This window comes from Loxodonta africana, chromosome 10 (assembly GCF_030014295.1).
Source record: "Loxodonta africana isolate mLoxAfr1 chromosome 10, mLoxAfr1.hap2, whole genome shotgun sequence".
NCBI classification, from domain to species: domain Eukaryota; kingdom Metazoa; phylum Chordata; class Mammalia; order Proboscidea; family Elephantidae; genus Loxodonta; species Loxodonta africana.
Genome location: NC_087351.1, coordinates 29,115,456 through 29,127,523, shown reverse-complemented (window position 1 = coordinate 29,127,523; position 12,068 = coordinate 29,115,456). Strand labels below are relative to the sequence as shown.

At 37.3% G+C, this 12,068-nt stretch overlaps 1 protein-coding gene across 1 annotated transcript; it reads right to left on the bottom strand.

Annotated features, from left to right (window-relative positions):
* Window positions 1-11,078: 11,078 nt before the first annotated feature.
* Window positions 11,079-12,068, bottom strand: LOC135232476 (olfactory receptor 11G2-like). Its single transcript, XM_064291838.1, has one exon. It carries the CDS (start codon window positions 12,051-12,053, stop codon window positions 11,079-11,081), a length of 975 nt encoding a protein of 324 aa, XP_064147908.1. The 5' UTR covers window positions 12,054-12,068.

Below are 12,068 nucleotides of genomic sequence, written 5' to 3'. Positions count from 1 at the left end.
GTAATATTTTCCTGGAGAGAAGAGAGCTAATATCACCTCGGAACATTCCTTGAATTTGCTTTTCTTCAAGCTTTTATTTTAAACCCCTCTAATTTATGAACTGAATCCATGGTACCCTAAACAAATACAGTGTTTTAAATAATTTTACCATAAATGTCATTAAAAAACAATTCTTTTCAAAACACACAGCTTGGCTACTTGTGCTATCCAGATATTGCACATGATAGGTTTCTACATTTCTGACTGTAATCCCCTGCAGGAAACTCAGAATCTTAATCAACTCAGAAAGTTCATTTATCAAAAATCAAACAAATGGATAAGGAAACATATCTCTAAATGTTGCTAAAGATCATTTCTTTTTGCTGAGCACACATGATAATTTTCTTTCAGTTTGATGGTACATAAAACATACATGTAAGAAATATTCAACAGGCTTTATCCAAATGCAAGGGTGTTTATTAATATTATTTGGTACAAAATTTCAAATAATCTAAAGTGCTCATGCTTTGTCATTTTAGCTTATTAAAAGCACACTATTTAAAATTTGCTTTTCTGAAATAGAAATCCCTCTTTTTAATAATTAAGAGAATAAAAAATATGGAAACAGACAAAGAAAAATGAGAAATAACCTCACTCCCAAGAGCAAACAATTTCAACTCTTTGAAGAATTGTGTTCCGCTCTTGAAAAAAAACTAAAATGAGATTTTCAAAATACATTGTTTTTTAACTTAATACGTTTTAGTATTCTTCCCATGTAAAACTCTGTGGCTGTACGTCATCATTTCAATCACTGCATTGTCTTCTATTCCATAAATTGTATCAACACCTAGTGATAGGTTTACACGTGACCTATGAAATGAACTTAAGATGATTAGAATATTTAATGATTAGTCAGTGTAGAGTGCTGTAGTTTTTGATGATGAATATGTTAGGTATGCTTTTGATACCTATCATACACTGAAGCCAGCCAGATAAAACCCTATTACACATGAGATGAATTTCCTATATAGTATTTCCATACATGTACTAATATGTCCACTAGAGCATATAATGTATTGACTAAATTATATGTTTCTATATTTCACTCTAGACTGAAAGCTCCTGTAATTCATGGACGATGTAAATTCATCTTTATATTCTCAGTTGACTCAGTTTCTGGTGCACGGTAGGCGTTTGTTGAATGAGTTAATGAATAAGTGAATTCTAGCCTTGCCACCCTGTCACCAAAAAGCTGAGTTTCTGAACATCACCATTAGTGAGTTTCCAATCTGAACATCATTGGGCAGAATCTTGTGTGACTCTGACCAAACTTGCCAGCAGGGCCACATTTAGACCTTGTGGCCCACTAACCCCACCTTGTCTCATGTCCCTGTTATCCTTTAGGGTCCACTCTAAATGTAAGCCTGTCCAGTCATTTATTCTGTTTCATATTTTCAACTCTATTATTGACATTTTAACCCTGGTGGCATAGTGGTTAAGTGCTAAGACTGCTAACCAAAAGGTCGGCAGTTTGAATCCACTAGGCACTTCTTGGAAACTCTATGGGGCAATTCTACTCTGTCCTGTAGCGTGGCTATGAGTCGGAATTGACTCGATGGCAATGGGTTTAGTTTACATTTTGCTTAGTCCTTCTCCTTATTCCATCTTTTTCTTCCTAATTCCGCCCCTCCCCCCCGTACTTGCTTGGTGAATGGTTCTTCTGTCCACTCATCAATCCATTTAGCATTTACTAAGCAGGAAACTTGACATTCAAGGCACCTTCTGTCGCCTCCCATGTGTAATTAATTACCAAATCCTGTTGATTTTCCCTGCCGAATGTTTCTGAAATCTGTCTGGAGCACATGGGAAATCAATGTAAGCGTGCTCTCCTTGTTTGGATGGTTCAGTAGTGGAGTGCAGCAGCCACACACATAACCTAGAAAGAAAAATGGGCTGCTTTTTAGGAAGGATGAAGAGTGCAGTTTTAGGAAGGCAGCATGTAGTTTAGTGAGAAAGGAAGAGGAAACCCACTCTGGCAATCTAGGGGGTGTCCTACCACAGCTGAGACAGGTTCACAACTGATTGACTAGATCCAGTAATACTTAACTCAGCAGTCCTGTTATGCCACCCACTTAAAGGAAGATAAATAAAATCAAATTGATTTGGGTTCAAGTACGCTGTGACCTACTGAGGAAGCTTGGGCAAGTTGACACCTATCTTGCAGAAGAATTCTTGTGAAAATAGCATTGAATGTGTATGCCTAGCACAGTGCTTGGAGTATACGAGGATCTAAAAAAAAAAAAAAAGGTAGATGTTATTTTAATACTACTACTACTAACAGGAGCCCTGGTGGTGCAGTGGTTTAGACCTACCGGTGCTAACCATAAAGGTGGACAGTTCAAACCCACTAGCTACTCCTTTGAAACCCCATGGAGGAGTTCTACTCTGTCCTGTAGGGTCCCTATGAATCAGAATAAATTTAACAGCAATGGATTTTTTTTTACTACTACTAATAAACATGGTTTAATAAACACAATTAGAAAGTAATTGGGATAACATTTAGCATAATCACTTAGTTTAAAAATTACTTAAAAATCCAGTTGACAAACAATAAATTTATTTTAACAGAAGGGATTAAGAAGTTACCCCATTTCAATATATCACATAACAAAGCTACAGGCAGCTCTCTAGGTTGCTCAAATTTATTTTATTAATCTTCTTGTATATTCTGGCTCTCAGAAACATACAGCTTGATATGACATTAGGAAGAGGATATGAAAACACACTAGTGTTCACAATTCAATATGCAGAAAATAAATGATTAAAGGAAGGGCATTACTTTAGCTGGGGTGTGCATAAGAGTAAATAAGAACAAGCTGTTTAACTGAGAGCTTTCTAAAAGCTGAGTTCTGCACCACACTGAACAGTCTTCTAACATCAAATTATGAAATGTATCAATTTTATGAATAATGAGATATTCTTTTGTGAATCATGAGGCAAGAAAGTTTAAGGGAGTGTTAAGCTGAAGAACATCTGAGTAACTGGGTCCTCAGTCAGCAGCTCATTATAGCATACCTGATTATTATATTACTAGAGATACAGTTTAAAAAAAATTTTTTTTTTTTTTTTTTTACTGTGGATAAAATCACATATCCAAAATTATAAAACCCACAAAAGCTTGCAAAACTATATTAATAGTGAAAGGGGATTCCACTGGAGCTAGTGTCTATGTATGGATGTCTTAGGAAAAATCCAGTAAAGCCCAGATAGGGAGAAAAGTTACTTACCTCTCATGATAGGACAAAGTGTGGACACAGCTGGGAACAAACACTGTGTCTGGGTACCCTCACCAATGGTTTTCAATCCATTCCATGGAATCAGGACCCAGGGTCTGAGCCTTAGAGTTCTCCTGATCATTAGTGCACACTTGGATGTTATTCCAAATCCTAGGAAATACAAAGCTAACCACTGAACCTCTCTTTCCTCCCTTTCTGAGGAGCTCAAAAAAGAAAGTTATAGCAACAGTGTACTTCTGTTGGGCAATAGTGATAGCTAATGGAAAGAAGCATAGCCCTATAATCAGTCCTTGAGGTGTGGGCCTTAACTGCCAGTTTGGTATTTTCCTCAAGACCTCAGTCAACCACAGGCACCCAGATCTTTCTCCTGTCTGGCCCAGCAGAGAAAGTTCATCAGATGATTTTTATAGATTAGTTACTTACGCTGCAGAGTTGATGGAAACACTGAGGTATGAACTCACGAGGCAATTTCAAAAACGGGGTGCAGGTGAAGGAAGGGAAGAGAGCGTTGTTGAGACTCTCAAGGGGTACAATTAAAGGGGCATCTTAGAAATTATTGTGAAGCCTTCAGTTTCCTCTTGGGATGGTTTGTGCTCAAGAGTCCTTGGTGTAGTATCCTTTCTTCCATCCATAGTCTTCATATAGTTTAGGGTAAGTTGGTCCCGAGAGTGAAGGCAGGAAGAATGTCTTAAAAAGGCAATGGTGAGATGTCTGTATGGGTTTACAGGGAACTTTTTTTTTTTTTTCAGGGAAAGTCTTTTTCACTGTCAATTCTAGAGAACGTTCAAAACGTACATTGTTTATATTCTCTGAGGGTGCATTTCCTCACACAATCGACATCTCTAAGTTTTTGCTTCCAGGCTTTAATTAGTGACAGGCTATTTCTCTTCTATTTGTTGTATCTGTTCTGTGTTCTTTCTTGTTTTGGATTATTCAAGTAATTTTATTATTTAATAATCCCCATTAGTTTTTTTAGTTATACACTCTTGAATAATTATTCTAGTGATTACAATACACATCCACGATTTATTACAGCATGTAGCTTAAATTAGAGCCCTGGTGGTGCAGTGGTTAAGTGTTAAGGCTGCTTTCCAAAAGGTCGGCAGTTCAAATCCACCAGCTTCTCTTTGGAAACCCTATGGGGCAGTTCTGCTCTGTCCTATAGGGTTGCTATTAGGTTCAATTGACCGTATGGCAATGGGCTTGGGTTTGGTTTTGGTATACCTTAAATTAGTACTTTTACCATTTCCTAAACAATTTAAGATTGTAACAGTGGTTTAAATCCATTTGTTCATACATTTTATTTCTTCATATGTTACAAATCCCACAAGATACCATAATTATTATATAAACAGTTTTTTATTTATCCTCATATTTATCCTCCCTAGAGTTCATTCCTTTTTTCACTTTCGGAACATCCCTTTGTAACTGCACTGCACTGTTACTTTTGTCATAAACCGAGTGACTTTGTATCTGTGGTTCTTTTATTGGACTTGCTAACCCTGGTGGCACAGTGGTTAAGAGCTACCGCTGCTAACCAAAGGATTGGCAGTTCAAGTCCACCAGGCGCTCCTTGGAAACTCTGTGGGATAGTCCTACTCTGTCCTATAGGATAGCTATGAGTTGGAATCGACTGGGCAACACTGAGTTTTAATTGGTTCCATTGGCCTATTTGCTTATCTTTGCCCTAATATCACAATGTCATTACCTTTGCAATAAGTCTTGATGTCTAGATATATGTCATCCACCCGTATTTTTTCTTCCTTTCATATTTCTCTTTCTCTTCTCCTCCTTTTCCTTTTACTTCACTACTGTTCTTTTAAATAGGTATTTAGCATTACATTGTATGAATATACTGCAATTTATTTGCCCATTCTCTGTTCATGATTATTTCAATCATTTCATTTAAAATTAGGACTAGCTTGTTAATGTTCCCAAAAATAACTGCTGGAGTTTTGGTTGATATCTTGTTAAAACTATAGAGCAATTTGGAGAGAATCAATACCTTCACGATACTGAGTTTCAATTCATGAAATAATAACCCCCAGCCAACCCTGTGATAAAATAATGCAACCTCCATTTATTTAAATCTTCAACAACTTTTCTTCTGTCATGAGGTCTTTTACCTCTTTTGTCAGATTTTTTTTTTTTTTGGCATTTGGTAATTTTTTGATGTCATTATAAGTGGTATCATTAAAATATAGCTTTTGTTGCTGGTATATAGAAATAAAATTAATATTTATATATTGACTCATATTCAATGATTTTTAAAAATTCACCTGTTAAATGTGATATTTTCTTGGGAGATTATTTTGGATATAATACATGTATAATTATACCATTTTAATTTCTTTTAGATATTGCACATAAATATATACAGTTTTTTCAATTTTATATCCTAACTTTCCACTCCTTATAACTTTAATTTATTTTTCCTGCAGAATTGCACTGGCTAGAACCTGAAGTACAATGTTGAACACTAGTGTTTGTAATCAACATCCTTGTCTCCATTGCAAATCTCAAGGAGAAAAACTTTCAAACTAAAACAGTAAGTGCATTTAATGTAGGATTATTTATTTTTTAAATAAGACCTCTTTATCAATTAAGAAATAGTTCTTTTATCCCATTTTACTAAGATATTTTAAAATGGATTATATTGAGTTTTAATATGTGTTTTGCTGTATGTTTTGAAAAGATATAATGTTTATACACTTTTACTTTGTTAATGTGATGAATTACATTGATTTTCTAATTTTAAATCAAACATGCAGTTTTCAGGTATAAATCCAATTCAGTCTTTTTTTTTTTTTTAGCGTATTTTTCCTGGTTATTGTCATGACTTAGCAGCTTAGCAACTAACCCTTCTGAGAAAAGTAACTATAAAAACTGGACAAAATACAAGCAACCATTTGAATGTACTGGAGAGCAATCTACACAGGTAAAACTTCAGGGACTATAATTCCTGGAAGAAGGCAAAAGCAGGGAAGTGGGCTCCACATTCACTTCCCCCCTCCGCCTCAGGATATTTGACAATTCACTAAAAACAAAACAAAACAAATCAAAACAAAACAAAAAACCATTGCCTTGGAGTGGATTCTGAATCATAGCGATCATATAGAACAGAATAGAACTGCTCCACAGGGTTTCCAAGGAGCAGGTGGTGGATTCAAGCTGTCAGCCTGAAGGTTAGCAGCTGTAGCTCTTAACCACTATGCCACAAGGGCTCGGACAATTCATTAGGTGGGGGGAATATAGAGGTGTGGAGGCATGCGGAAGAGACGGGGTTGGGGGATGAAGGAATAAAATCTGAATAGAAAGCAGTGGGTTTTGTGAACTGAAGACAGAAGGTTTGGAGTTTGTATTTTTTTTTTTTTTTTAAGCAGCAGGTGTTCTAGGTACAAATTGTTTTTTTTTTTTTAATTTTTATTGTGCTTTAAGGGAAAGTTTACAAATCAAGCCAGTCTCTCATACCAAAATTTATATACACCTTGCTATATACTCCTAGTTGCTTTCCCCCTAATGAGACAGCACAGTCCTCTCCATCCTCTATTTTCCTGTCCATTCAGCCAGCTTCTGACCTCCTCTGCCTTCTCATCTCCCCTCCAGACAGGAGTTGGCCACATAGTCTCATGAGTCTACTTGATCCAAGAAGCTCACCCCTCACCAGTATCATTTTCTGTCCTACAGTTCAGTCCAATCCCTGTCTGAAGAGTTGGCTTTAGGAATAGTTCCTGTCTTGGGCTAACAGAAGGTCTGGGGACCATGACTTCTGGGGTCCTTCTAGTCTCAGTCAGATCATTAAGTCTGGTCTTTTTACAAGAATTTGGGGTCTGTATCACACTGCTCTCCTGCTCCCTCAGGGTTTCTCTTGTGTTCCATGTCAGGGAAGTCATCAGTTGTAGCCGGGCACCATCTAGTTCTTCTGGTCTCAGGCTGGTGTAGTCTCTGGTTTATGTGCCTTTTCTGTCTCTTGGCCTCATAATTCCCTTGTGTCTTTTGTGTTCTTTATTTTTCCTTTGCTCCAGGTGGGTTAAGACCAATTAATACATCTTAGATGGCTGCTTGCTAGCATTTAAGACCCCAGACGCCACTCTCCAAAGTGGGATGCAGAATGTTTTCTTAATAGATTTTATTATACCAATTGACCTAGATGTCTCCTGAAACCATGGTACCCCAAACCCCTGCCGCTGCTACGCTGGCCTTTGAAGCAATCAGTTTATTCAGGAAACTTCTTTGCTTTTGGTTTAGTCCAGTTGTGCTGACCTCTTCCGTATTGTGTGTTGATTTTCCTTTCATCTAAAATAGTTTTTGTCTACTATCTAATTAGTGCATACCCCTTTCCCTCCCTCCCTTCCCACTGTCATAACTGTCAAAGAATATTTTCTCTCTGTTTAACCTATTTCTCAAGTTCTTAAAAGAGTGGTCTCATACAATATTTGTCCTTTTGCAACTGACTAATTTCACTTAGCATAATGCTTCCAGATTCTCCAAGTTTTGAAATATTTCATGGATTCATCATTTTTCTTTATTAACGCATAGTATTCCATTGTGTGAATATACCATAATTTGTTTTTCCATGCATCCATTGATGGGCACCTTGGTTGCTTCCATCTTTTTGCTATTGTAAATAGTGCTGCAGTAAACATGGGTGTGCGTGTATCTGTTTGTGTAATTCTTTTATTTCTCTAGAATATATTCCAAGGAGAAGGATAGCTGGATCGTATGGTGGTTCTATTTCTAGCTTTTTAAGGAAGCCCCCAATCGATTTCCAAAGTGGTTGTACCAGGTTACATTCCCACCAGCACTTCCAGTCTCTCCACAACCTCTCCAGCATTTATTATTTTGTGTTTTTTAGATTAATGCCAGCCTTGGTGGAGTGAGATGGAATCTCATCGTAATTTTGATTTGCATTTCTCTAATGGCTAATGATCGTGAGCATTTCCTCGTATCTGTTAGCTACCTGAATGTCTTCTTTAGTGAAGTGTCTGTTCACATACTTTGCCGATTTTTTAATTGGGTTATTTGTCTTTTTGTAGTTGAGTTTTTGCTGTATCATGTATATTTTAGAGATCAGACTCTGATGGGAAATGTTATAGCTAAAAACTCTTTCCCAATATGTAGGTTATTGTTTTACTCTTTTGGTGAAGTCTTTGGATGAGCATAGGTGTTTGGTTTTTAGGAGTTTTGAGTTATCTCCTTTTTTTTTCTGCAATGTTAGTAATGTTTTCTATACTGTTCATGCCATGTATTAGGGCTCCTAGCGTTGCCCCTATTTTTTCTTCCATGATCTTTATCGTTTTAGATTTCATATTTAGGTCTTTGATCCATTTTGAGCTCGTTTTTGTGCATGGTGGGAGGCATGGGTCTTGTTTCATTTTTTTGCAAATGGATATCCAGTTACCCCAGCACCATTTGTTAAAGAGTCTATCTTTTCCCCATTTAACTGACTTAGGGCTTTTGTCAAATATCAGCTTCTCATTTGTGGATGGATTTATATCTGGATTCTCAATTCTGTTCCATTGGTCTATGTATCTGTTTTTTACAATACCAGGTTGTTTTGACTAATGTGGTGGTTTAATAGTGAGGCCTCCCACTTTGTTCTTCTTTTTCAGTAATGCTTTACTTAACAGGGTCTCTTGCCCTTTCATATGAAGTTGGTGATTTGTTTCTCCATCTCACTGAAAAATGTCTTTGGAATTTAGATCGGAATTGCATTGTATCTATAGATCGCTTTTGGTAGAATAGACATTTTTACAATGTTAAGTCTTCCTATGCATAAGCAAGGTATGTTTTTCTACTTATGTAGGTCTCTTTTGGTTTCTTGCAGTAGTGTCTTGTAGTTTTCTTTGTATAATTCTTTTACATCTCTGGTAAGATTTAATCCTAAGTATTTTATCTTCTTGGGGGCTACAGTAAATGGTATTGACTTGGTGATTTCTTCTTCAATGTTGTCTTTGTTGGTGTAGAGGAATCAAGCTGATTTTTGTATGTTTATCTTGTATCCCGATACTCTGCTGAACTTTCTATTAGTTTCAGTAGTTGTGTTTAGGATTCCTTAGGGTGTTCTGTGTATAAGATCATGTCATCTGCAAATAGAGATACTTTTACTTCTTCCTTACCAATCTGGATGCCCTTTCTTTCTTTGTCTAGCCTAATTGCTCTGGCCAGGACCTCCAGCACAATGTTGAATAAGAGTGGTGATAAGGGGTATCCTTGTCTGGTTCCCGATCTCAGGGGGATTGCTTTCACTTTCTCTCCATTTAGGATGATTTTAGCTATTGGCTTTGTATAAATGCCCTTTATTCTGTTGAGGAATTTTCCTTCTATTCCTATTTTGCTGAGATTTTTTATAATGAATCGGTGGTTGAAACTTTTCAAATGCCTTTTCTGCATCAATTGATAAGATCATGTGGTTCTTGTCTTTTGTTTTATTCATATGATGGATTGTATTAATTGTTTTTCTAATGTTGAAGCATCTCTGCACACCTGGTATGAATCCCACTTGGTCATGGTGAATTACTTTTTTGATATGTTGTTGAATTCTCTTGGCTAGAATTTTATTGAGGATTTTTGCATCTACATTCACGAGGGATAGAGGTCTGTAATTTTCTTTCTTTGTGGTGTCTTTACCTGCTTTTGTTGTCAGGGATATGCTGGCTTCATAGAATGATTTTGGGAGAATTTCATCCTTGTCCTTGCTTGGAAATACTTTGAGTAGTAGTGGCATTAACTCTTCTCTGAAAGTTGATAGCACTCTCCAGTGGAGCCTTCCAGGCCAGGGCTTTTTTTTTTTTGTTGTTTGGAGTTTTTAATTACCTCTGCAATCTCTTGTTGTGGGTTTATTTAGTTTTTTTTTTTTTTTACTTCTGTTTGTGTTAGTTTAGGTAGGTAAAGATTTTCTAGAAATTCATCCATTTCTCTATGTTTTCAAAAGGAACAAATTCTTGAGAGAGGCGGACCACAGCGAATGACACCCAAAATTTGGTGAAATCTTCCCTCAAGGCATTTTTGGATTCCTATGGGGTCCACTTGATGGTAATGGGTTTGGTTTTTTTTTTTTTTTTTACTGTGTATGGAGCCCTGGTGGCGTAGTGGTTAAGAGCGTGGCTGCTAACCACAAGGTCAGCAATTCGAATCCACCAGCTGCAACTTGGAAATCCTTTGGGGCAGTTCTACTTTGACCTATGGGATTGCTATGAGTAGGAATCAACTCAATGGGTTTAGGGCTTTTTTTTTTTTTTTTGAATCTGTTAATATGCAAGATGATACTTCAAGAAATGTAGAAGAAAGCAGAAACTGAGAGTCTGAAGAGTTAGGGAGAGATTCCAGGAGTCAGAGGGTGAAATAGGAGTCAGGGCATACTAAACAGGAGCAGCCCTGGTACATAGTCCTGGCTTCATTTGAGATCTCATGAATGCCATATTCCTGAGTAAGGGCTGTATCCCAGCAGAAAGAGCACTACTGACATGGATCATCTTTAAAACACATAAAAATAACTTTTAAATGGGATTAAAATTATCTACCTCTACTCTATCTACCTGCTAAAAGACCACCTTATCTTGGTTGGGTTGCTACACACAATGTCTGCAGAATTTTTTTAATGCAATGTCCTGCATTCAAAAAAAAGAAAAAAAATTGAGGCCTGCTAAGAAATAGTTCTAAATGATCAAAAACTCAGAGAAGAAATAGACAGTAGAAGCAGACTCACAGGTGATTAAGGTTTTGGATCAATACTAGGATGAATAGGTATATGAACTATACCAGTTTTTTTTTTTTAATCTGAAAAAGAGATTAAATATGAGTTTAATATTGCTCAAGGGTCTTTTTGATTAACACTGTTTTTTGTATTCCCAGAAATTTCTGCAGGGCTCTTTTCATATCTTTGTTCCTAAGACTGTATATCACAGGGTTAAGGAGTGGGGTCAAGACAGAATAAAATAGCGTCACAATTTTCTGCATTCCTTCTTCTTGCTGAGATGATAGACTCCCATACATGACCAGTACTGAGCCATAGAAAAGTGAAACCATAGCCAGATGAGACCCACAGATAGAGTAGGCTTTTCTTTTTCCAGCTGCTGAGGAGACTCTTAGTACAGCTCTTAGGACCAGAGTGTAGGAACCCATGATGAAGAAAAAGAGAATAATAATGAGGAGAGGATTTAAGGTGGAGAAGAGAAGCTCCATCACAGGAATTCTTTTGCAAGTGAGTGCTAGAAGGGGACCCGGGTCACATAGGAAGTGGTCAATCATCCTGGATCCACAAAAGGACATTTGGGAAATGATGATAACAGGAATCAAGAACCAGAGGAAAGCAAATATCCAGCAACTGATCACAAGATTGATGCAGAGACTTCCAGTCATAATGGTTGGATAGTGAAGAGGCCGGCAGATTGCAAGGTATCTATCAAATGCCATAACCATCAAGAAAAAGCTTTCTGTAGAACCCAGGGAGAAGAAAAAGTAGAATTGGAGAAAGCACCCAGAGAAGGAGATGACTTTGGTCTTAGAGAGGAAATTGGCCAACATTTTGGGGATAGTGGAGGTGACATAGCAGATCTCCAGGAAGGAGAAGTTGGCGAGTAAGATGTACATGGGTGTGTGGAGTCTCTGATCCCAGCGCACAGCACAGATGATGGAACCGTTCCCCATGAGGGTCAGGAGGTAGACAATAGAGAAGAGCACAAAGAGGAGGATCTGACCCTCCCTGGGGCAAGGGAAGCCCAGGAGGATGAAGCCATCAATGGTGTTGGAGTTGTTGAGGGTGTTGAAGATTTTCATGTGTCTGTGAGCTGT

Bases quoted from the DNA above. Each gene is read 5' to 3' on its own strand.
- LOC135232476 (XM_064291838.1), bottom strand. From the start codon at position 12,053: ATGAAAATCTTCAACACCCTCAACAACTCCAACACCATTGATGGCTTC.